The 26,512-nt window shown below is 40.0% G+C and overlaps 1 protein-coding gene across 3 annotated transcripts in view; it reads right to left on the minus strand.

Moving 5' to 3' along the window:
* Positions 1-26,512, minus strand: part of TMEM245 (transmembrane protein 245) — a 254,346-nt gene that overhangs the window by 88,173 nt on the left and 139,661 nt on the right. For all 3 annotated transcript variants that reach the window (XM_073630782.1, XM_073630783.1, XM_073630784.1), the window contains 3 exons: positions 19,191-19,295; positions 16,353-16,435; positions 4,586-4,676 (listed from right to left, as the gene is read on the minus strand). In XM_073630782.1, coding sequence (XP_073486883.1) covers positions 4,586-4,676; positions 16,353-16,435; positions 19,191-19,295 — 279 coding nt within the window. The remainder of the gene's footprint in view (positions 1-4,585; positions 4,677-16,352; positions 16,436-19,190; positions 19,296-26,512) is intronic.

A 26,512-nucleotide genomic window follows, 5' to 3' on the forward strand; every position in this document is an offset into this window, starting at 1 on the left:
GCTCAGCGCTCCAGTGAGCATGGAGGGAGCAGAGCGGAGAGCTGCTGACTGACAGTCAGCGGCTCTCTGCTAGGGGAGCTGAGAGAACCGAGCCATCGGCGAGGTTCAATCGCTTGGTTCTCAGTGCAGAGGTGCCGGGGGACAGATGCAGCATCGGACTGATGCTGCATCCACCTAGGCAAGTATGATTCTGGAAAAAAGAAAAAACATACATCTCTTTTAAGATAAAAGAAAAACTGCGTTAAGGCAAAAATACAAAGCACTGGAATTGAGAAGTATAAAATACAGTTCAAACTATTTATGAACAAGACAGTATTCTTGCAAATAGGTCCTATTAAAGATAGGGATCCAGTAGGTGAGTGGGCAGGTGGAGGGAAGAAACTGAGTCACATGGGCTGCTCAATAATAGGGAAGAAATGCTCAGGATAGAAACTCGCTGAAAACCGAGCATGTGCAGTGTTGCCACCACAGCTGCAAAATCCCTAGCTGAATTGGGGACATGAACAGAAGGGGGAGATAGAGAGCAGCAAAATCAACCAGTTTTTTTGCAGAATACAGAAAACGAATCTCATAGTGACAGAGTATGAACAGCATGTAATACAGCGGTTATTGAGTTATTAAGTGAGTTTTCTATGATGCAGGTTTAGTGACACTCTAAGCTCACAAAAAGAGACAAGAGCTCTGCATTTCTGACAAAATCAGCATGTATTTTCTGTACTTGCTGAAAATGTTCTTAGTCTGAAAAGTGAAAAATAATGCAGCTATTACATCCAAGGACTGGTAAGGTACAATATATTATATGTTCGTTTTTGGGTTTTAGAGAGGCTTTAAAGCAAACCTTTGCTTAATTAGTAAAGCACAGGTTTACGTCAATGTATTTATTGATGTTGTAAAGTAAAATAAGTAAAAATTGCAACTCATAATTTACGCACAAAAAAAATATTTGCAATGTTAACGTACAGGTGTATCTTTAAAAAAACGAATGCCAACTAACCTTCCCAAACCCTCCTGAATCTGTACAAAATTCCCCACCACAGACAATTACCGCAGTAAAAAAGCCACAGCCTTCCCAGCTGGCAGAAAACGATTGCTGCAAGCGGTTATCGCATGTAGAAAAATCCAACAGGCTGGTTGTACCCAAGCTGATCGATGGATTGACTTGGATCGAGCCGCCCATACATGGATCGAACGTTTGCCGGTCCCTGCTGAACCGGCCAAATTTCGATCCTTTTATGGGCAGCTTTACACACGGAATTTTTAAAAGCTTTTTTACCAAATGAGCAGAGAGCACAAGAGACCTGCTTATCTGAAGTTCCCAGAGTTTTAAATGTAATTTTCTGAAAAAAAATTCATGAGAGACTTAGATCTGCAATAGAAAGATAGATATATATCAGATATATTGACACGCCACATCTGTCGTCCTCGGCCCTTGAATGTACATGAACACTCTACTAGTCGCCCATTCACACCATCACATTACAGTAACACACAGTAAATTATGTGTTAATGCAACACATGGTAGCACACAAAGCAAAATGCAATGCCTTTTTACTTTGAATGGCACCCAGCATAGCCACAGAAAGTATCTGTGCTACGATGAACCGCGGCGCACCATGTAACACACTGTGGCAGCAAGCTGAAATGCATGGTAAAGTGGTAAAGTGGTAAAGTGTGCTGCAACACACTCTGATGTGGACAGACTGTGTTTTTGTTTGTACAACGCCAATCCAAAAAAAGTTGGGATGTTGTGTAAAATCTACATAAAAACAGAATGTGATGATTTGCAAATCTCATAAACTCAAATTTTAACACAATATAAAATAGAAAACATGTCAAATGTTTAAGCTAAGAAAATGTACCATTTTAAGAAATAAATTAGGCAATTCTGAAATTGATGGCAGCAACACATCTCAAAGTTGTGACGGCATCACAAAGCTGACAAAGTAAGTGGTACCAACAGGAAGAACATTTTGCAACTAACTAGGTTAATAGGCAACAGGTCAGTAGCACAACTAGGTATAAAAAGAGCAACTTAGAGAGTCAGAGTGTCTCATAAGTACAGATGGGCTGAGGTTGACCAATTTGTGAAGAGCTGCGTCTAAAAATTGTCAAACAATTTCAGAATAATGTTCAACATAAATAGTGAAGACTTCAAATATATCATCATCTACATTATATCACCCAACAATTACGAGAATCTGGAGAAATTTTTGTGCGGAAGGGACAAGTCTAAAACGCAATATTGGATGCTCATGATTTTCAGACCCACAGATGGCACTACATTAAAAACAGGCATGATTCTGTGGTGAACATCACTACATGGGCTCAGGAATACTTCCAAAAATCATTGTCTGTGGACACAGTTTGCCGTGCCACACAAAACAATGCATTTTAATAGCACTGATCACTGTATTGGTGTCACTGGTCACCATAAAGTGTCATTTAGGGTCAGATTTGTCCGCTGCAATGTTGCAGTGCCACTATAAATCGCAGATCGCCACCATTAGTAAAAGCAATAAAAAATAAATAAATAAGTCCCTAAATCTTTCCCCTATTTTGTAAACGCTATAACTTTTGCGCAAACCAATTTTTTTTACCAAAAATATGTAGCAGAATACATATTTGGCCTAAACTGATGAATAAATTAGTTTTTTTATATATTTTTTTTTGGATATGTATTATAGCAGAAAGTAAATATAGTTTGTTTTATTTTTTTCAAAATGGTCAGTCTTTTTTTGTTTTTTAGCGCAAAAAAAAAACAAAAAAACGATCAAATACCACCAAAAGGAAAGCTCTATTGTGGGAAAAAAGGACATCAATGTTGTTTGGGTACAGCGTCGCACAACCGCGCAATTGTCAGTTAAAATGACGCAGTGCCGTATCGCAAAAAATGGCCTGGTCATTATCCTTCCGGGGCTGAAGTGGTTAACTGGTAATTGTACGGTCATGCAACGCTGTACCCATAGGAAATTTATATTATTTTTTTCACACAAATAGAGCCTTCTTTTGGTGGTATTTGATCGTCACTGTTTTTTGTTTTTTTTAATTATTATTATTATTACATAAAACGAAAAAATTCTGAATTTTGAAAAAAAAACATATCAAGTTAAAAAAAAAAAAAAATTAATTTCTTCATTGATTTAGGCCAAAATGTATTCTGCTACATGTCTTTGGTAAAAAAAATACCAATACGTGTATACTGAATGGTTTGAAAGTTATAGCGTCTACAAAGTATGGTATTTAACACACTGGAATTTTTATTACTTTTTATACTACTAATGGCAGTGATCAGCGACTTATAATGGGACTGCGATAGTGCGACGGGAAATCTGACACGGAGTGGGAACTGACCATCACTGACAACACCAGTCACACTAATACAGTGATCAGCGCTAATACTATACACGGTCACTGTACTAATGACACTGGCTGGGAAGGGGGTTAACATCTCAGGTAATCAAGTGGTTAAAAGGTGTGCCCAACAAGTGTTCATTTGTGTAATATGTGTTGATTTTTACTTGATTGCCAGCACAGGGCTCTGGGCTGTGATTGGCCAATCAACAGGTCCCAGCCATGAATCATTGGCTGGGACCTGCTGATAGACTCCTGCTGTGTACAATCATAATGTCAGATGGGCATGCACATGCCCTGAACTTGGAAACGGGCAGTAACATAAAAATTAAAAAAAAGAACTGTTATTAGAAAAGCACCTGAACGATCACAACATACAGGGATATATAAGGTAATACTGACATATGATCACACACACAGGTTGGACTTGATGGTCTTTTTTCAACCTCACCTACTACTATGTAATATACCAGCATGTCGTTTTGTTTGTATGGGCCGCCTGTCAATGCGGGTGGTCCACAAGTGGTTAAAAGAAGTGAGGATGCTACACTGGTAAACAGGGCCCTGTCCCAAACTTTTTGGAATTGGGTTTGTACTCTGCCACCTTTTTGCTGCCCCATTGAGACCTGTTGCTGTCATCAATCTACAATGTGATTTTTAAATGGTACATTTTCTCAGTTTAAACATTTGATGTTTTCTATTGTGAATAAAATATGGGTTTTTGAGATTTGCTAATTATTGCATGTAGATTTTACATAGTGTTCAAACCTCTTTGGAATTGGGGTTGCACTATTCAAAACTGTGGGGGAAAAATTGCTAACTCTTACTAGGGGGCAACAGTAGTTTATGAGAACAGGTTTTCAGACTTTTTCAAACCAACTATTCCTTCTGGAGAGCCATCAGCCATCTACCTGATTTACAGATATATAATTGTTGCCTGATTCTTTGAAAGCAGCCAGATCAGGTGACTGCCATCTCTTGCATATGAACCTTTTAGAACTGCCACCCTGCAAAAGTGTTTTTGGATTAACCCAATTCCAATTTAAACATAAAGCAATAACCCAAAAACCCAAAAGCATTATATTGCAGCTTACCAATTTTCTTAGATGTGGTGGCTGCATTAGATTATTTTCTTAAGGCTTTTTTCAACTCTGTTTTCAGTGCCGTTTGGTTTTGGGTTTAGTACAGTTTTAAAAATGCCTAGAAAAAAACAAAACAAAACATGTATGCCTACCTTATTAGTAATCCATTCTCTACCATACTGATAAACATTGTTTGCAGCAGAGTTGAGAGCTGTCTGGACAACCTTTGCTTCAGGTAGCCAACTGTATAAACAAAAATATTAGATAAAATATTATGTTCAGAGTTGAAGGCCGTGCACAAAATAACAAGGACGACATTTGTTCAATATCAATTTAAAAGATTGATTTTATGAAGGTTGAATTTTAAAATATATAATACTAATCAGGATTAAAAAGATAGGCATACAAAAAAGAGCAAAGCGGAAACTTGTACAATATCATTTTAAAAGATTGATTTCATCAACAAAACATCAAAGTGTACAAGCCCTGGCCAAAAGTTTTGAGAATGACAAATATTAATTTTCACAAAGTCTGCCGTTTCAGTGTTTTTAGATCTTTTTGTCAGATGTTACCATGATATACTGAACTATAATTACAAGCATTTCATAAGTGTCAAAGGCTTTTATTGACAATTACATTAAGTTTATGCAAAGAGTTAATATTTGCAGTGTTGACCCTTCTTTTTCAAGACCTCTGCAATTCGCCCTGGCATGCTGTCAGTCAACTTTTGGGCCACATCCTCGCTGATGGCGGCCTACTCTTGCATAATCAATGCTTGGAATTTGTCAGAACTTGTGGGTTTTTTATTTTTTTTGTTCACCTGCCTCTTGAAGATTGACCACAAGTTCTCAATGGGAGAATAGGTCTGGGGAGTTTCCTGGCCAAGGACCCAAAATTTCGATGTTTTGTTTCCTAAGCCACTTAGTTATCACTTTAGCCTTATGGCAAGGTGCTCCATCATAATGGAAAAGGCATTGTTCCTCAACAAACTGTTCTTGGATGGTTGGGAGAAGTTGCACTCGGGGGATGTTTTTGTCATATTCTTTATTCATGGCTGTATTCTAAGGTAAAATTGTGAGTGAGCCCACTCCCTTGGCTGAGAAGCAACCCCAAACATGAATGGTCTCGGGATGCTTTACTGTTGGCATGACACAGGACTGATGGTAACGCTCCCCTTTTCTCCGGACAAGGTTTTTACCAGATGCCCCAAACAATCGCAAAGGGGATTCAGCAGAGAAAATGACTTTACCCTAGTCCTCAGCAGTCCAATCCCTGTACCTTTAGCAGAATATCAGTCTGTCCCTGATGTTTTTCCTGGAGAGAAGTCGCTTCTTTGCTGCCCTTCTTGACACCACGCCATCCTCCAAAAGTCTTCGCCTCACTGTGCGTACAGATGCACTCAACACCTGCCTGCTGCCATTCCTGAGCAAGCTCTACACTGGTGGTGCCCCGACCCCACAGCTGAATCAACCATAGAAGACGGCCCCAGAGCTTGCTGGACTTTCTTGGCCACCCTGAAGCCTTCTTCACAAATGCAGTGGAAATGTTTTTTTTATGGGATTAAGTTCATTTTCATGCCAAAGAGGGACTTTGCAATTAATTGCAATTCATCTGATCACTCTTCATAACATTCTGGAGTATATGCAAATTGCCATCATAAAAACTGAGGCAGCAGACTTTGTGAAATTTAATATTTGGGTCGTTCTCAAAACTTTTGGCCACTGCTGTAGAATACAATAAAGATCTGTCCCCAAGTGCTGAGTGAATACTGGAACAAAAACTTGCTGTAGTGAAATAAGGTGCGTAGACAGACCTCCACCTCTCAAAAACTGCTGCCTCTTACCAGAAAAAATTGGTCTCTTAGTTATAGGAGACCTGAAAGGGCGGATGGCTACAACCCCAGCCAGGGATCTGTACAACAGGCACTTGTCATCCGAATCCAGGAACTCTCTCCACCAATCACATCACCATGGATAGGATGTGTCCCCATGAAAGAAATAAAGTGCTCCACATAGCATAAAATCCAACGTTTTATTGAATAAAAAAGTAAAGATTGCACTTACAGAATCAGTAGCATAAAAAAACGTATAGGAAAGCCGGCCGGCTCCAAGGCAACCCGTGTCTTCCGGGTTTTCGAATCGCGGTGTCGTCGGGACGTAGCTCCTCCTCCCTGCGTCGTTTCGTCACAACAGGACGTGGTCACGGGATGTGAGCAACGTCCCGACGCACCGCTTAAATGGACACACTAACAGCATCTCATTGCTAAAGAAGAAATTGAAGCGCCATCTTGCCTAAGGGAAACAGTATGGGCAAATACAAAGCGTTACCTCTATAATAGATGTTCAGGGTATAATGATAGTATATGGATAGTCCCTATCGAGCCTATCATAACCAACACATATAAAGAGGAATTACAAGGCTGCTATTGAAAAAGATTCACTTATAAAAAGGAAAATCCATGCAGTCCGCTAATAAATTACTTTTACTTAAAGGATTATATATATAAATAAATTTATATATATCGCACACGCATAATTCTGTAACAGAATCATGTGTGCATACCCTGGTTGATCTTAATGAGGCTTAGTTTAAAAGCCCAGAAAAACAAAACCAAGGATGGTTTTAACGTCATATAGAGGAAAAACAGTAGTTAAAAAATATATTGAATTAAATAAATGGATCAAAATATAAATAAAAAAATATTTTTCTTTTCCTTTCCCTTTCTTTCCTTCTCCTTCCCTCTTCTCTTCCATCTTCCTTTTGGGTTCCCTTTAGAGTAACCAAAATACCAGGGGTCACCAAACCGCATCCGGCGAACCCCTGTTCATTACCAAAAACACAGTAAAAAATAAATAAATGTAAAAGATATTTAAAAAAAATTAATTTTAGAAAAATGAAAATAAAAATAAGGTACCGTTTCCCTGAAATGAGAGGGCACTCAAAGTACAGCGATTCATAAAGCATTAATATATGCCGTAAAAACAGATATTACTCTCATATATACTGTATACGTCTAAAAAGTAAAGAAAGATGTATAAATAAATAAAAAGAAGACTGATGGTAACAGAAATAACCCCCACTCTCTAAGAATTGTCTATAAAGGAGTTAACATCGACATCGATATTAAGACCAAAGGGGGTATAGGTCTTCAATTTATAGACCCAGGCCATCTCTAATCTGGAGATGCTACGCACCAAGACACTACCCCTCCAGTGGGGCTTAAATTTGTCTATACCCAAAAAAATGGTACCTGTGGGGTCTCGGGTATGAGCTGTCAGGTAATGTTTTGACACAGAGTGTTTTGTAAATCCTCTCCTGATATTATTAATGTGCTCATTTAATCTCACCTGCAGGGGTCTTTTAGTTCGGCCCACATACTGCAGGCCACACGGGCACTGCAGTAAGTAGACCACCCCCGTGGTGGAGCATGTAATAAAGGGCTCAATGGTAAAGGGTTTGCGTGTGCAAGTAGAGGTAAAGTTCACCGTTCTTCTACTCCTACAACCATTTAGCGAACAAACCTGACACCTCCTACACTGGAAGTATCCTGTCAGCTCCAAAAAGAAACTGGGCCTTGAAATAGGGGGGTCAAAAATGTTGGGTGCCACTTTATCTTTAAGCGATGGTGCCCCCCTGAACACTACTTGCGGTTTAACTGGCAAAATAGATGCCAGCACCCTATCGTTTTTTAGGATATGCCAATACTTATTAATAATACGTTTAACTTTAGAGTGTTGGCAGGTAAAGTCGGTGACAAAAGGGCAACGAAACGAAGCATCGATCGGATCCTTAGCTCGCTCCACAAGTAAATCTTTGCGGTCCACTTTTTCAACCTGGTCCAAAGTCTGGGGAGTAGCCCTTGGCGACAAACCTCTGAGTCAAGATTTGTGCCTGATTCCGAAAGGTGACAACATCTGTGCAATTCCGTTTTAGTCAGAGAAACTGGCTCTTAGGCACAGATTTGAGTCATGAGGCGTGATGGCAGCTATCATGGGGGATGAAAGAGTTCCTATCGGTCGGTTTAAAATACGTAGAAGTGACAAATTGATTGTTATGAATGGAGATAGTGAGATCTAAAAAATTGATCTGTTTCAGACTAGCTTCATAATTAAGCTGAATGCCCCTGTCATTGTTGTTAAGGAAGCACATGTACTCAGATAGATCAGAGACTGTGCCATCCCACAGGAGGAGGATGTCGTCTATGTAGCGGACCCACAAGGCCACCTGGGGCCTTGGCTGGGCATAGACGACATCCTCCTCCCACCTGGCCATGAAAAGATTCGCCAGGCTAGGGGCGTATTTGGCCCCCATTGCAACCCCCCTATCCTGACGATAATAATTCCCATCAAACCAAAAAAGTTATGCGTCGCTGCAAATTCCAACAGCGACATAATAAATTGAGTTTGTTCCTCAGGGAGATTAGACAGTAGGTAAAGATGGTCTGATACGGCCTCCAAACCTAATTGGTGGGGGATGACCGTGTATAGGGAGGTGACATCGGCCATCACCAATATCATCCCTTCCCTCGGTATATGATTCGAGAGGAGATTGATGACATCCCGAGTGTCTTCAACATAGGACCTCATGGTACGTACCAATGGTTGCAAGTAGAAATCTATGTATTTGCCCACCCGGGACGTAATGGAATCTATCCCACTAACTATGGGAGAAGAGGGAAGGAGAAGGAAAGAAAAAGAAAGGGAAAGGAAAAGAAAAATATTTTTTTATTTATATTTATTTATATTTTGATCCATTTATTTAATTCAATATATTTTTTAACTACTGTTTTTCCTCTATATGACGTTAAAACCATCCTTGGTTTTGTTTTTCTGGGCTTTTAAACTAAGCCTCATTAAGATCAACCAGGGTATGCACACATGATTCTGTTACAGAATTATGCGTGTGCGATATATATAAATTTATTTATATATATAATCCTTTAAGTAAAAGTAATTTATTAGCGGACTGCATCGATTTTCCTTTTTATAAGTGAATCTTTTTCAATAGCAGCCTTGTAATTCCTCTTTATATGTGTTGGTTATGATAGGCTCGATAGGGACTATCCATACACTATCATTATACCCTGAACATCTATTATAGAGGTAACGCTTTGTATTTGCCCATACTGTTTCCCTTAGGCAAGATGGCGCTTCAATTCCTTCTTTAGCAATGAGATGCTGTTAGTGTGTCTATTTAAGCGGTGCGTCGGGACGTTGCTCGCATCCCGTGACCACGTCCTGTTGTGACGAAACGACGTAGGGAGGAGGAGCTACGTCCCGACGACACCGCGATTCGAACACCCGGAAGACACGGGTTGCCTTGGAGCCGGCCGGCTTTCCTATACGTTTTTTTATGCTACTGATTCTGTAAGTGCAATCTTTACTTTTTTATTCAATAAAACGTTGGATTTTATGCTATGTGGAGCACTTTATTTCTTTCATGGGGACACATCCTATCCATGGTGATGTGATTGGTGGAGAGAGTTCCTGGATTCGGATGACAAGTGCCTGTTGTACAGATCCCTGGCTGGGGTTGTAGCCATCCGCCCTTTCAGGTCTCCTATAACTAAGAGACCAATTTTTTCTGGTAAGAAGCAGCAGTTTTTGAGAGGTGGAGGTCTGTCTATGCACCTTATTTCACTACAGCAAGTTTTTGTTCCAGTATTCACTCAGCACTTGGGGACACTTATCATTTTGTTTTGCATGTGTGTTACAAAGCATGTACGGACTATAATCATTATCGTTTCTGTACAGCCATGGACTTTTTTTGGGTTTTATAATTTTGTTTATCTCTACACTGATTATTCATTTTATGTTTTGGCACAGATATATATTTGTCACATTATTATATTTTGCCTCAGTGTTTTGAGACATTCACTTGTTGTTTGCATCTAGTCACGCATTATTGAGTGTTTCTTTTTCTTTTTTCTGTTTTCTTTTTTTCCTTTTTTTCACGGACATAGGAAGCATTATCTGTGTCCTACAAATTTATATTTATTTTTATTATGGTGCATTCATACACTGACTAGCATTGAAATATTTGCTCAGTGACCACTACTTATCCTCATATTTTTATGAGGCTTTTGGGCACTTGTTTGTTGCCACTCTCAGTTTTTTAGCGCGACTTTTTGAATTTTATTAGATTATATGGTTTACTACTTTTTAGTCGCAGCTCATGTAAATTAGTGTAAGCGTAGTATTTATTTTATACCTCAATAAAGATCCGTAGCATACACAATCTCCAGCAGCATTCTCTTTACTAATATTTGGGTAACATAGGTACTTAAAGCGGAGTTCAACACAAAAATGGAACTTCCGCTTTTCGGAACCCTCCCCCCCTCCGGGGTCACATTTGGCACCTTTCAGGGGGGAGGGGGGTGCAGATACCTGTCTAAGACAGGTATTGCATCCACTTCCGGCATAGACTCCCATGGGAGTCTATGCCTCTTCCTGTCCCTCCGCGCTGTCTCCTGGGTAACACACAGCTCCCAAGAGATAGCGGGGACCATCCAGATCGCGCAGCGCGACTCGCGCATGCGCAGTAGGGAACCAGGAAGTGAAGCCGCAACGCTTCACTTCCTGATTCCCTCACCTAGGATGGCGGCAGCAGCTGCCGAGAACCGAGCGGGTTCTCGGCGTCCCCTGCCGACATCGCTGGACCCTGGGACAGGTAAGTGGCCATGTATTAAAAGTCAGCAGCTGCAGTATTTGTAGCTGCTGGCTTTTAATATTTTTTTTTTTGGTTGCTGTAGGTGGACTCCCTCTTTAATACATAATATCAAAGGGGTTGTAAACCCTCGTGTTTTTTCACCTTAATGCATCCTATGCATTAAGGTGAAAAAACACCTGGCATTCACGGACCCCCCAGCCCCCCCCGTTTTACTTACCTGAGCCATGGAATTTCACCTGGCGGAGATGCGCTCTTCCTTTGCCTGGGGTTCTCGTCTCCTGATTGGATAGATTGATAGCAGCGCAGCCATTGGCTCCCGCTGCTGTCAATCAAATCCAATGACGTGGAGGGCGGGGCAGAGTCCGGCATTCGTGTCTATGGACGCAAATGCTGGACTCAGGAGCGCGCCCACAAGTTAACCCCCGGGAGAGCGCTTCTCCTAGTGGGTTATCTGATAAGAGGAGGAGCCGCGAGAGCCACCGAGGGACCCCAGAATTCGGTGTTCAGGGCCACTCTGTGCAAAACGAACTGCACAGTGAAGGTAAGTATGACATGTTTGTTATTTAAAAAAAAAAACACAAACCTTTACAATCACTTTAAGTAACAGATAAAAGCAAATAACAAAGAGTGTGCTGATGACCGAATAGGTTGTATGATAATAACACATAACACATTTGTTATAGGAGTTACTGTAAAATGTGAGACCATAAAATATTGGAATTTTATATTAATATTGTCAAGAACTGCTAACTGGAAATGAAACCAAGGTTTATTCGTTTCTTTATATATATATATATATATATATATATATATATATATATATATATATTTTTTTTTTTTTTTTTTTAAAGTAATAAAAAAAAAGAAAAAAGGAAATTAAACCAAGGTCTACAATCCCACACACTTTTCTTATAATGTGTTTATAACTTAAAACGGCAATAATATTTAACATAAATTCATCTGAGGTACTTGCTTAGCATGAGGAGCACATTGGATGGAAAATAAATGTTTTTTAAAAAACTTGCACTATTTTTTTTAGCAGGTAATAAGTGGATAATTCATCCCATCCCACAACTGAGATTTCCCATACCAAGCAAATCTTTAATGAGGCCATTCTGCTGTTCATATTCTTGCCTATTGTATAAGAGCAGTGTGAACATCAAGCTTGACAAAGCATTTGCAGATATTTCAGCAAGCTTTGTTGAAGCTTTTAAAGTACCATTCAACTTCAGTCTGCATACAGCGGTAAAATAGGTAATGAAAATGTCACTATTTTTCTAGGTAAATATAATTCTAAAGGTGCTATTGACATGAAATTTTCACCACATTTCCAACACATGAAGAAAGGGAGGTGCAAAAAGGCATGGAAAGCCAAGAAACCAGCTGAAATCTATCTGTAATTAGAAAGTAATCCTGCCTTGTCAGTGCAAATTAATATCGGCTGGTTCAGCCTCAACGGATGGCCTATAAGCAAAGTGTCTCATTACCAAGGTGTCACACAAGAAACATCTCGTGATGGGTAAAAGCAAAGAGCTCTCTCAAGACCTTATTGTTGCAAAACACACCAATGGCATTGGTTACAGAAGGATTTCTAAACTTCTGAATGTGCCCGTGAGCACTGCTGTGGCCATAATCCGGAAGTATAAAGAACATAATTTTACCATATGCCAGCCACGACCAGGTGCTCCTTGCAACATTTCTGACAGAGGAGTGAAAAGAATTATCGGAAGAGTTGTCCAAGAGCCAAGGACAACTTGTGGAGAGGTTCAGAAAGACCTGGAACTACCAGGTAAAATTGTTCTAAAGAAAACAATAAATAATGCATCAAATAAGAAAGAAAGCACTCACATTGCCACATCCGTAGGCTAAGGGGAACAAAAAAAGAAAGGGATACTTGCTAATTATCCCTAGGTCAGACTTTAGAGGCATACGAAACAAAAAGCAAAGTATAGAAAAATAACAATGTTTATTATGAAAGTACAGTACATAAATAGAGCATTCAAAAGTTAAAAATCATATATAATGATACATAGTATACAGTGAGCCCTTGTGTACACAGACATTGCTGAAGAAAAACCATATTGAAGCTCATTTAAAGTTTGCTGCACAACATTTAGACAAGCCTATGAAATACTGGGTTGAACTCTTTGGATGCCATAATACACATCATGTTTGGAGGTCAAATGGCACTGCACATTACCCCAAAAACACCATACCAACAGTGAAGTTTGGAGGTGGGAACATCATGGTGTGGGGCTGTTATTCAAAATACAGTACTGGCAAACTTCATCTCACTGAAGGAAAGATAAATGGAAAAATGTACCAAGACATTCTTGATAAAAATCTGCTGCCGTCTACCGGGATGATGAAGATGAAACGAGGGTGGACATTTCAGCAAGACAATGATCCCAAACATAAAGACAAGGAAACTCTCAACTGGTTTCAAAGAAAGAAAATAAAGCTGTTAGAATGGCCCAGCCAATCACCTGACTTGAATCCAATAGAAAATCTATGGAAAGAACTAAAGATCAGAGTTCATAGAACAGGCCCATAGAACCTTCAAGAATTGTGGAAGAATGGGCCAAAATCACACCTGAACAATGCATGCGACTAGTTTCTCTATACATGAAGGGTCTTGAAGCTGTCATTACCAACAAAAGATTTTGTACAAAGTATTAAATAAATTTCAGTTAGCGTGTTCAATACTTTTTCCCTGTGTCATTACATTTTATTAATGTAACAATGTCTGAACTTATTTGTTTTGGTTCCTTTGTATGTATAATTTGCATGAGTTCTTAGTGACCTGGTGAAAATTGCATGTCAATAGCACCTTTAGAAATATATTTACCTAGGAAAATGGTGACGTGTTCAATACTTATTTTACCCACTGTATGCTGAACACAGATCCTAATGGGAGCATTGATTGCCACTTTAAACAAGTGGCTAGCAGGCTTCAGCAGGTTTTCAACAAGCTTCAAGAAGTGCTGAAGCTTACTAAAGTGTTTAAAGTGGCAATCAACACTCCTATTAGGATCTGTAATCAACATTTACAAACTGGAGCTCATTGGTACATTAAAAGCTTTAACAAAAGCTTGCTGAAAGCTATGCAGATACTTTGCCAAAGCTTTATGTTCACGCTGCTCTAATACAAGCTGAAGCCTGTGTGAAATAGGCCTAAGGGAACAGCCAACAGCAGGACTGGGAAAAGACATACCGGCATCGAATTTTTAAGTTCTATGCAAACAGAAGTGCTGGAACACAGAACCAGGACTTATCAATCACCTATATACAGTGAGGGAAAAAAGTATTTGATCCCCTGCTGATTTTGTACATTTTCCCACTGACAACAATAAGTCTAATTTTAATGGTAGGTTTATTTTAACAGTGAGAGACAGAACAAAAATATCCAGGAAAACGCATTTCAAAAAAAGTTATACATTGATTTGCATTTTAATGAGTCAAATAAGTATTTGAAACCCTATCAATCAGCAATATTTCTGGCTCCTAAGTGTCTTCTATACAGGCAACAACCTGAAATTAGAAGCACTCTCTTAAAAGGAGTGCTCCTAATCTCAGTTTGTTACCTGTATAAAAGACACCTGTCCACAGAAGCAATCAATCAGATTCCAATCTCTCCACCATGGCTAAGACCAAAGAGCTGACCAAGGATGTCAGGGACAAGATTGTAGACCTACACAAAGCTGGAATGGGTTACAAGACCATCTCCAAGCAGCTTTGTGAGAGGGTGACAATAGTTGGTACGATTATTCACAAATGGAAGAAACACAAAATAACTGTTACCCTCAGTCTGGGGCTCCATGCAAGATCTCACCTCGTGGAGTTTCAATGATCATGAGAACGGTGAAGAATCAGCCCAGAACTACACGGGAGAATCTTGTCAATGATCTTAAAGCAGCTGGGACCATAGTAACCAAAAAAACAATTGGCAACACACTACGCCATGAACGACTGAAATCCTGCAGCGTCCGCAAGGTCCACCTGCTCAAGAAAGCACATGTACAGGCCCGTCTGAAGTTTGCTAATGAACATTTGAATGATTCAGAGAACTGGGTGAAAGTGTTGTGGTCAGATAACACCAAAATCAAGCTCTTTGGCATCAACTCAACTCGCTGTGTATAATGGAGGAGGAATGCTGCCTGTGACCCCAAGAACACCATCCCCACCATCAAACATGGTGGTGGAAACATTATGCTTTTGGGGTGTTTTTCTGCTAAGGGGACAGAACAACTTCACTGCAGCCAGGGGATGATGGGCCATGTACCATCAAAATCTTGGGCGAGAACCTCCTTCCCTCAGTCAGGGCATTGAAAATGGGTCGTGGATGGGAATTCCAGCATGTCAATGACCCAAAACATGCGGCCAAGACAACAAAGGAGTGGCTCAAGAAGAAGCACATTAAGGTCCTGGAGTGGCCTAGCCAGTCAACAGACCTTAATCTCATAGAAAATATGTGGTGGGAGCTGAAGCTTCAAGTTACTAAATATCAGCCTCAAAACCCTAATGAGTTGGAGAGGATATGCAAAGAGGAGTGGAACAAAATCCCTCCTGAGATGAGTGCAAACCTGGTGGCCAACTACAGGAAACGTCTGAACTCTGATTGGCAACAAGGGTTTTGCCACCAAGTACTAAGTCATGTTTTGCGAAGGAGTCAAATACTTATTTCAGTCATTAAAATGCAAATCAATGTATAACTTTATTGAAATGTGCTTTTCTGGATTTTTTTATTGTTATTCTATGTCTCACTGTTGAGATAAACCTACCATTAAAATGATAGACTGTTCATTTTTTGGTCAGTGGGCAAACGTACAAAATCAGCAGGGGATCAAATACTTTTTTCCCCTCACTGTATACATTATTTATATGAAAGAGGGGCGTCTTTTGTGGTTTATTTAACCCCTTCCCACTGCCACCTCCAGGCCCTTTAAAAGTTTCTAAATGTCGGGAGGGATAGGCACACATTTGGGTCATGTGATTGCTGTGATTGGCTGTAACATGATCGGCAAGCTCCTGATTGCAAGCATGCATCAGGAGCTTTTCAGTCCCTACCGTTGTCTGTGCTGAGAGCACTCTCAGCACAGAAAAGTGTTTACATAGGGTCGCATCTATGCGGCCTCCCTAAGTTAAAGCCCGCCACATCAGCAGAAACAAAGGTTTAAGGTTTGCTGAAATTTTTCAAACTGTTAGTAAAACAGTGATAATAGTCCATATACAAATGCTTAGTGTTCTTACTTTGCCCATTCTGGATGATTGGAGACAGTTTCATTGATCAGGTTGCTGGTCACTCCAATAATATGAACACTTTCTTCATGAACCTATATTTGAAAGGAGAGTCTTTTTAGATTATATAGTGAAAAGGTAAGCTGCCACATTTTCAGCTGCAACACTGCAAAAAAATCCCCCTTCAGGCCATCATATATGCTGCTGCCAGACTCATCTACCTTACCAACCACTCAGTGTCTGCCATCTCTCTCTGCCAATCCCTCCACTGGCTTCTGATTGCCCAGCGAATTAAATAAAAAAAATACTAACAACATACAAAACCATTCACAACTCTGCCCCAAGGTGCATTACCAATCTGGTCTCAATCTATCACCAAACCATCCTCTCCAGTCCTCCCAAGACCTTCTACTCTCTAGCTCTCATCTCCTCCTCCTATGTTCACCTCCAGAGCTTCTCCCGGTCTGTCTGGCAATCTCCTTCTCTGGTTACCTTTAGGCGATCTCTGAAAACTCATCTTTTTTATGGAAGCCTATCCTGCCTCCACCTAACCACTGAACTTTGAATTCTTCCATCAGCTTATCCCTCACAGTTATTATCTTTTGTACCACTTGCCCCATCCAATTTGATTCTATACTCTTATGAGCAGGGGCCTCTTAACCCTGTGACCCACGGTTTGATTAGTGTGCCGCTCAGGCTCGATCATTATTCTAAATAGTGTGGGTGATGCTGCAATCACTGCAGGAGTGCCAGCAAGGGATGGAGCTTGTCCCAGCTCCTGAACGGGGAATGTCTTTTTAGACTTAGCAGATTTCTTAGACCCCATACACACTATTAGATTTTCTGCAGATTTTTGTCAAAACTAAGCAGTGCAAGGGCCTGCCTGATTGCATACAAACTGAAACTCTTAAGGTTTGACCTCATATTAAATGGTTTTGGTAAATCTGAAGACAAAAATCTGCAAAATATCCAATAGTGTGTATGGGTCTTTAGGGAAATATCCAAGGGAGCATGGCAAAATGGCATCATGTCACATCACATTAGGTGTGATTACGCTGAGACTCTTCCGTACAGTAGAAGCCATAATATCTACATTGGTAAACATATTGTGTGAAGCCAGCTATTCCCCAGGTGTATAGGAGCCTGGGGAATATAACTCTTCCACGGCCACCTGTAACACCGCCTCTTTATTACCCCCAATGTCTGCGTCCTCCAGGAGGCATTTCATTTTCCATCTCCAGCAAAGAAAGCAGAAATGGGGAAGGAGCTTGGCGCTTTTGAAATTCTGACTTTGATGGCTGTATTGAAGCCATTAGCTGCCTGAGAAAGTCTGACAGTTATAAAAAAAAAAGTCTATCAAATAGGCCACTTGTTGCATGCCTGAGATAGAACTAGAATCAGATGTAGAGATTGGTGTTAACATAGGGCCCTGCTCCAGTGCAAGAGAACGGTAATCCTTCTTTGTGGGTTGAGTGTTTTGCAGGCCTTCGGCAGAGTGAACGTTTTATTAAGCCCCTTTCACACTGGGGCAGTTTGCAGGCGCTAAAAATAGCGCCTGCAAACCGACCTGAAACTGCAGCCGTTTCTTTCACACTGGAGCGGTGCGCTGGCAGGAGGGAAAAAAAACTCCTGCAAACAGCATCTTTGGAGCGGTGTATTCACCGCTCCTGTCCATTGAAATCAATAGGGCAGCGCGGCTATACCGCTTTGCGCTTTGAACCCTTTTTCGGCCGCTAGCGGGGGTCAAAACCACCCCGCTAGCGGCTGAAAACCGTCGCTAAAACGGAGATAAAAATAGCGCCGCTTTACCGCCGACGCCCGCACCGCCCCAGTGTGAAAGGGGCCTTAAACTTTTGCCAGTTTCCGAGAGCTTGGTTTCTACCAATGCAATCAGTGAGTGTTTTTCCCTGTGGGGTGCTCACAGAGTAGGGTGTGAAAACTGCACACTACACCCCATCCCCCCCCATGCAGACTTTCTTTAATATTGCTAGAATTTGTCAAACGTGCCATTGGCTCCTTTTTGGTAAATATAGCCCTTTCTGTATTAGAATATATATAGAAAAAAAATATTTAAATAGGAAATAACCAACTATGTAGCATATATATATATATATATATATATATATATATATATATATACACACATACATACATATACAGGCAGTCCCCTAGTTACAAACATCCGACTTACAAACGACTCCTACTTACAAACGGCGGGAGACAACAGGAAGTGAGAGGAAATCTACCCCTAGGAAGGGAGATTCTGTAAGAGTTATTATGGGAAAAAGGTGTCTCCACTGATGCTTTATCACCAAGGCTTGCTTCCACAACAACCCAAAATTTTCAAAATCCAATTGTCATTGGGACAGAAAGTGAGGTGAAATCTTGTGAACAGGGGCACAGACAGCAAAACAAATGACAGGGGTGATAACCCTTCCCTATGCTATCAAAAAAGCTTAAAAATAGATTTTTGGGCTGGAGCTACACTTAAAAATGTACCTGTTCAGACTTACAAACAGATTCAACTTAAGAACAAACCTACAGTCCCTATCTTGTTTGTAACCCGGGGACCGCCTGTAGGCAGATTATATTAAATGCTTGTCATTTTACCTCTGAAATCGAATTATGAACTAGGATTGCCTAGGAAATTACTATGAAGTGAATAACTGAACAGAAAATTTAATAATATAAAAAATGACCAAAGTGCAAAAGAGGCTCAGCAGTAAGTAGTATCAACTAAAATAAAATAGTGTTATCTCAACGATATAAGAAAATTTAGGGACCTTTCAAGGAAAAAAAAAATATCTAGTTCTGAAAATGTTAAAAACACATTTTATATGTAAATTTTACCTTTGCTGTCAAAAGTAAGGTTAAAAGGAGAGTCCCAATAACGAGCAAAAATATTATAAATATGCTTATTATTTTGTCAAGTGTTTTCTCGAGCCAAATGATCATCTGTAAAAATAAAATTCATATAAGACAGCATGTAATATACATTTTGAAAATAAAAAAAAATGATACACGTACAAAGAACACACTGTAATAAACATAGTATTTGCACGACCCTCATTAAACACAGATATTCTTTTAAGTGGTATTTAATGTAGAGCAACTACAATTAGTGGATTAGATGTTAAGCTGCAATCATGGTTATTTACAATGGAAAAAGGTAAAAATGTATGATCATTAAATATGAATATAATCTGTTATTTCTATATCTGCACAGGTGTATTTCAAGAGGAGCAGAACTCCAGATAAGCCTATGTTACTCCATTTTCATCATACCCTAAAGTAGATCCTTAAAAAAAAAAATAAATAAATGGAAGGAACACACACTCGCAAGCACAAAAATTAAACAAAAAAAAAACAGCGATCTACCATCTTGACACATGGGACCATAAACACAGGCATACATTATTTCCAGGTAAGCCCTTCTGTCCAATAGTAAATATGCAGAACTAGGAATTTATCAGGACAAATATAATTGCTGTTTGGTTATGTGAAAGGATCTTTAAAGGTTATCCGTGTATATGCCACACTTCTGCCAAGATGCAATAAGTGAGTGAGTGTTTGCTAAACTGTTATGAGACAACACTACAAATTTTTTTTCACAGTATATTTAAAAGAATTACAGGTGAGAAAGGTTTGGTGTTCCACTGGGTAATTGCTTGAAATTTTACACAGAAAAAATGATTTGGTTGCCAAAGGTCACTGCAAATCAAATTTTTGTTAAAATAAATATTGACGCTGCCAATGCAGTCCTCACCTTCTGAAAAAAAACAAGTTGCCTGGCTGTCATACTAATCTATTGACTTAATTAAAAAAAAATACTGACCTAGAACAACCATGCAGATTTGGAGTTCTTACTTTGCTCCATCTTCACCTATAGTTAGGTGCATCGGCTAAGTGATTTAGAAAGTTATCCCATCATCATCACAGCAGCCAGGCAGCTAGCATTTCTAGAAGGAAATCAGCAATGGCTTGGATTCAGTACAGGTTTCCTTTATGAAAACACTGATAAGTTTCAAGTTTATAAATCTTCTGGAATCAATGCATTCTGAACAGCTAAATAATTAAAGAGGAAGTAAACTCAGAAGAAATATTTCCAGTAATCATATGGCCACTATGTATTGCATTTATAAACTCACCAGGATAAGAATTTGCATTCTAGGATCCTTCTTACTGTTTCTGCAGCTTATTTTTATCTGTTCCTGCCTAAGCCGACGCCACGTTTGCGGTTGCCTTCTAATTCCAGCCTCAAAGCCAGAATCTCGTGCATGCTCAGTAAAGATTAACCAAGCCTCGTTTTAGTATACCGTTACCATGGCAACAGCCCGGCAAACCAATAAGAGCACACATGCAAATATCCTCCCTGTTTTAACCATGAATGTCCTTGTTCAAACCCCCTGTGATGTAGCTGGTCACATGGGGTGTTTCAAGAACATCATGATCTCGTAGAATTGTCATACCGTGGAGCTCTGCTATCAGAGGCACGGCACATAGATGCATAGACTGACGTCTTGATGAGTGTGCCATGAGGGACAAAACGCATGTGCGCGAGTGACGTCACTGAAACAGATATCGGCGATATCTCCTAAATAGGGATGAGCCCGATGTTCGCTTCTCGGCCTTTTGGCTTCGATCAAAAACTCCTGCGCGTGACCTGAGTTTTGGGGATCAGCGGGCCAGGCCTCTGAGCCTGGCCAGGTGAGTTTTGTAGCACTTTTGGGGTTCCCCTGAATGGAGAAGGCCGAGAGCGAGTGAGGTTTCTCCTTTGTGGGAAAGCCTAATTTGCATAAAATTTGCATATCCTTACATATGTAATGGAGGATGCCAGGTTCACTTCAGCGGCCCATGAGGTGCGCTTCCGCAATGCGGTTAAAATTGGTATTGATGGCGAATGCCGGGAAGAAGATTGTGCTAAGTTGGTCATGGAAAAAGTATTATCAGTATGTGGAGTGAAAGGTGAAGAATTATTATGTATGGCGGAATACGGTAATCAGGGATTGGTGGAGGTGGTTTTCAATGAGTATTCTGTATACAAGGAATTTAAGAGGAAGTGGAATGCGGAGGAAAATAAACCGGAGATGGAAAAGTTCACTGTGGAATTTTTACATCGGAATCCATGGAAATTGGTGACTGTCATGATGTATAACCCATATGTGACTACCAGTGAAGTGACGGAGTTCTTGAAATTAGAATGTGAAGAGGTGGAATTTGTTAAGCTTATAGACAACAGTGTGGGTGTGTGGTCTGGCAAAAGATTATTCAGATGCAGGTTTTATGTGAATGAATATGCAGTGGACCATGTGGATCATATTAAGCAGACCTTTCAGATTGGTCGTAATAAGGGATTCCTCAAATACTCGGGGATGCCCCCTTATTGCTGGAAATGTTCAGATAGAGGAAATACAACTGCACAGTGTGATCTACTGAGAAGATGTAAGAATTGCATGGGACTAGGACATACGGCAGAGAATTGTACTGTTCCTAAGAAGTGTACACACTGTCAAAGTTCAGAACACCTTTATGAGGAATGTCCTAATAGAGTGAAGACCTTTGCGGAGAAAGTGGCTGGAACGAAAATACCCAAGAAAATGAATTTGCCGGAAGATGAGGATGTTTTGAGGCAAGTAGTGGAGATGGAGAAGGAGTTGGAGAAAGTGAAGGAGCTAGAGCAAAGAGGAAGCAGTATAGGCGAAACGGAACAAATGGAATCTAACGTGGTGGTGGTTGAGGGAAAATCTGATGATACAACGGGATTGGTGGAAGGAGGGAGAGAAGAGATGGAGTGTCAGGTGATAAAGGAAGCGAGACCACAAGAAGACCCAGAAGAGGATATAGGGAATAAGAGAAGGAAAGTGGTTCAGAGTGCGGTGGAGGATACGGCAGAGGATTTATTTGCAGCAGTGGAGTCGCCAGATTCCTTTTCCTGGACCATGGAGTTGGGAAAGGATGAGGATGAAGGAGGCTCAGTGGCGTCAGAACCTGTTGTGAGGAAACTGCAAGATGGCAGGGAGAAGGATCCCGGATAATCGGTGAAGTCAACTATGAAGGTCTTTGTTTTTTATTCTGCTCTACTCCAGTTTGAATGCAGTTGAAAGTTGCATCACTTAATGTGCGATCTATCGCAAGTGCCAGACGAAGAGCGACAACTTTTGATTTTTTTTCTACTGTCCAAGCGGATATTTTTTTGTTACAAGAGTGTGGGGTTGAGTTTAAGTTACAGTATGAGGAGTTGGAGAATGATTGGAAGTATGGCCAATCTGTGTGGTCAGGGGAGAATGGTGTTAAAAATTCGGGGGTAGGCATTTTGATTAAAAATAAAAGTGTAGAAATAATTTCTGTTACTTATATTGAGCCAGGAAGAGCTATTTTGATTAAAGTTTCTTTTATGGGGAAGGATATTAAAATAATTAATATATATGGCTCAGTAAGGAAAAATGAGCGGTGTGATTTGTTTGAAAAAGTTAAATTATTTTTAATGGGCCAGGAGCCAGTTTTGGTTATGGGGGATTTTAATTGTATTCTACGTCTGGGTGATAGAAGCGGAGATAGTTCTTTGGATAGGTCATCAAAAATATTAAGTGAGATGTGTGAGGATTTGAGATTGCAGGATGTATGGAGTATAGTGGGTAATGACAATAATAAGTATACATGGCAGAGTACAAATACAAAGTCGAGGATTGATCATTGTTTTGTAGCAAATGGTGTGAAAGCGGTGAGTTGGGAATTGTGTGACAATTTGTTTTCAGATCACTGTTTAGTTTTGGTTCAGGTTAGAGTGGAAGGATGTGTGTCTGCGCAGAGGGGTTTATGGAAATTGAATGTGTTGTTATTAGAGGATGAAAGAATGGCTGAGCAGTTTTGTGTGATGTATGTGAGATGTGTGAGGACTAAAACAAGATTTCAGAATGTGTTAAAATGGTGGGACTGGTTCAAAATACAGTGCAAAAACTTTTTCATTAGGTTGGGAGTTAGAAGGAGGAATGAACAAAGGCAAACGTACTTTCTTTTGAACACAAGATGGCAGTGTTTGATTAAATTGAAAGATATTGGTGTGAATGTGAGTGATGCAATGGAGAAAGTGTGTGAGGAAAGAAAGAAATGGATAAATGAGAGAGGGAAAGAAATTGTATACAGAGCAAAGGTAGAGGAATTAGAGAAGGATGAGAAGTGTACAAGATTTTTTTTCAAAAAGTGTGTGCAGAAGAAAAGTGTGATTAATGAGATGGATGGATGAAAAGAGATGGATGGGATTTTGAATAAGGTTTTTCAGTTTTATCAGTTACTCTTTTCAAAAAAACATATTGATCCTTCCTTTTATGTTGATTTTTTTGGATAAGTTGGATGGTAAAGTGGAAAGGAGTATGCATGCGAGTTTAATAGAGAGAGTGACGTGTGCTGAGTTGGAGATGATTGTAAAAAGTATGGCTAAAGGGAAAACACCAGGGTGTGATGGTTTCTGTGTGGAGTTTTATTTAATTGTGTGAAAGAGGATTTATGTGAGATGGTGAATTATGTGTTTGAATGTGGAGAGTTAAGTGAATCGCAGAAAGATGGTGTTGTAACTTTGATCTTTAAAAAAGGAGATCCGACGGAAATTAAAAATTACAGACCTATAACATTACTTAATGTTGATTACAAAATTATAGCTAAATTACTGGCGTGTAGATTAAAGGGTGTGGTTAGAAGTGTGGTTGGTGAGAGTCAAGTGTGTGCTGTGCCTGGTCGGAGTGTGTGGGAGAATTTGATTTTGGTCAGGGATGTTGTGAGTGATGTGTTGGATAGGAAGTGTGGGGTGGCGTTACTTTCGTTTGATTTTGAAAAAGCTTATGATAGGGTGAGTCATGAATTTATGTTTTTGGTGTTGGAACGAATGAATTTTCTGAGAGAGTTTGTGTGTATGGTGAAAGTGTTGTATAAGAATGTTTTTTCGCGTGTGTTGGTGAATGGTGCTTTAACGGAGAAAATTAATATTAATTCTGGTGTTCGGCAAGGATGCCCATTATCGCCTTTATTGTTTATCTGCTGTATAGAGCCGTTAGTGGTGAGTTTGTGTGGGGAAAAAATAATCCGTGGAGTGACTATACCAGGGAGTGGAGGGAGAGAAGCGAAAGTTTTGAGCTATATGGATGATGTGGTGGTTGTGTGTAAGGATGTGAGGTCGGTGAAAAGAGCAGTTTTGGTTGCTGAGTGTTTTTGTTCTGTGTCTGGTTTTAAAATTAATTTAGAGAAGAGTGTGTGTTGTGGATTTGGTAATTGGAGTGCGAGTGAAAGTTTGAAAGTGAATGTAATAAAAGAGCAGATTAAAATTTTGGGGGTTGTTTTCGATCAGAGGAATAATGGTGTTAAATGTTGGGAAGGTATATTGGATAAGGTTAAAAAAAAAGTGGCCTTTTGGAAATTTAGGAAATTAACCTTTACAGGGAAAATATTGATAATCAAAGCTATTATTTTACCTTTGTTGCTTTATACTGGTTTAGTTTATTATCCTGGGGAGGTGGTAATGAAGAGGATTATAAGGGAATTATTTATGTTTGTATGGGGTGCGAAAATAGAGAGAGTGAAGAGAGAGGTTTTATGTAAAGATGTGAATAAAGGAGGAAGAGGTATGCCTGATGTGAGATTGTTTTTGAGTGTGAGATATCTGGGGATGATTGTGAGAATGAGTGGGAATGAAACTTTAACAGGATGCATGGTAAGGTATAGTGGTGGTAAGATTTTGAGATGGTATAAGTGGGTGTCTGGTAGGTTAAATGTGCCTTATACAGAGTGTTTGAGTGATCATTATAAAATTTTGTTTAGATTGATAAAACGTTATAATTTGCAGGAATATGGTGTAGAGGAATTGAAAGATCCAAAGAAGGTGATAAAAAAGATTTTGAGTGTTCAGTATGTTGAGACAGTGGAGAGGTATAGTGAAAGTGTGTCGAAGAGTGTATGGAATATGGTAGTTAATAAAAAATTGACAAATAGTCAAAGTGATTTAGGATGGCAAATAGTACACGAATGTTTACCAGTGAGAGCTTTCCAATATAGAAGGGGGTTGTTAAGATCCGGAAGGTGCCCTAGGTTCCCTTGTGGGAATGATGAAACGGTGATGCATCTTATGTGGAACTGTAGTTTTGCACGTGAGTTTTGGAAAAGGGTAGGTGCAATTTTGAAAGTAGTGACTGGGATGGCACGTTTGAGTTTTGATAGGGTGGTGTATGGTTTAAACTTAGGTGTGATGCAAGAGAAGACATGGGTGGCGTGGAAAATTATTAGTTCTGGGAAAGAGGTGTTATGGGAAAGCAGATGTGTTTTGGTAAGTAAGAGAGAGATTATAAGTATAGATGAATGTGTGAAGATGTTGTTATCCAAGATGTATGTATATTTTGTGTGGGATGTGAAGTGTATTGGTGAAAGAGCGAATGATGTGTGGAAGATAAGGGAGTGGTATTTGTTTAAGTAGAATGTGATTTAAAATTTAAAACTAAAATTAAAAATATTATTTTTTATAATGCCAAACAAATGATGCAAATATGCACTCAACATAAGGAGTTCTTCGCTGAAGTTTGTCTTTGACGTTGAGTTAAATCATAAATAAGCTGATGTTTGGAAAAGAAAAAAAAAAAAAAAAAAACTGTTCTTATCAGTTTCCAGGAGGTGGCGCTTGCTTCCGTCCCTGATCTATGGCGAAATAGAGACGGGATTGCGGTTGCTATGCAAAGCCTGCTGGAGTGAAGGTGACCTGGAGCGGTTCGTAGCCGAAAGGGAAGCCTTCTGATGAGGATGGAGAACCACGGGGTCTGAACCGGAGGGTCGGGACCCTGGCCTTCTGGCCTGGATTGGGGCAGATCTAGCTCCGGACAGTTATTCGGGAGAGAACACTTACTCCCCTCTTGAATGGGTGGGGGGGGTGGTTAGTACTTCCCGAATGTAATTAGGAGGGAGTGATGGGAGCGACGGCAGAGCCTGATGGTAAAGGGCTCTTTTCCGGCTTCCTGATCTCCATATCCTTCCTGTCTGTGGTGGGGTCTGCTGTGGTCTGGGTTGGGGGGTCAGGGATGCTTCGAAAAGCCAGTGGTGAATGTGCCCCCGAAGTGGCAGTTCAGGGGTCCCGTATAGTCACGGTGTGAAAGCACTTGATTTTATGGCACCATGGTCACATCACCACAACACACGTT

Source organism: Aquarana catesbeiana, linkage group LG05, assembly GCF_042186555.1.
Source record: "Aquarana catesbeiana isolate 2022-GZ linkage group LG05, ASM4218655v1, whole genome shotgun sequence".
NCBI lineage: Eukaryota > Metazoa > Chordata > Amphibia > Anura > Ranidae > Aquarana > Aquarana catesbeiana.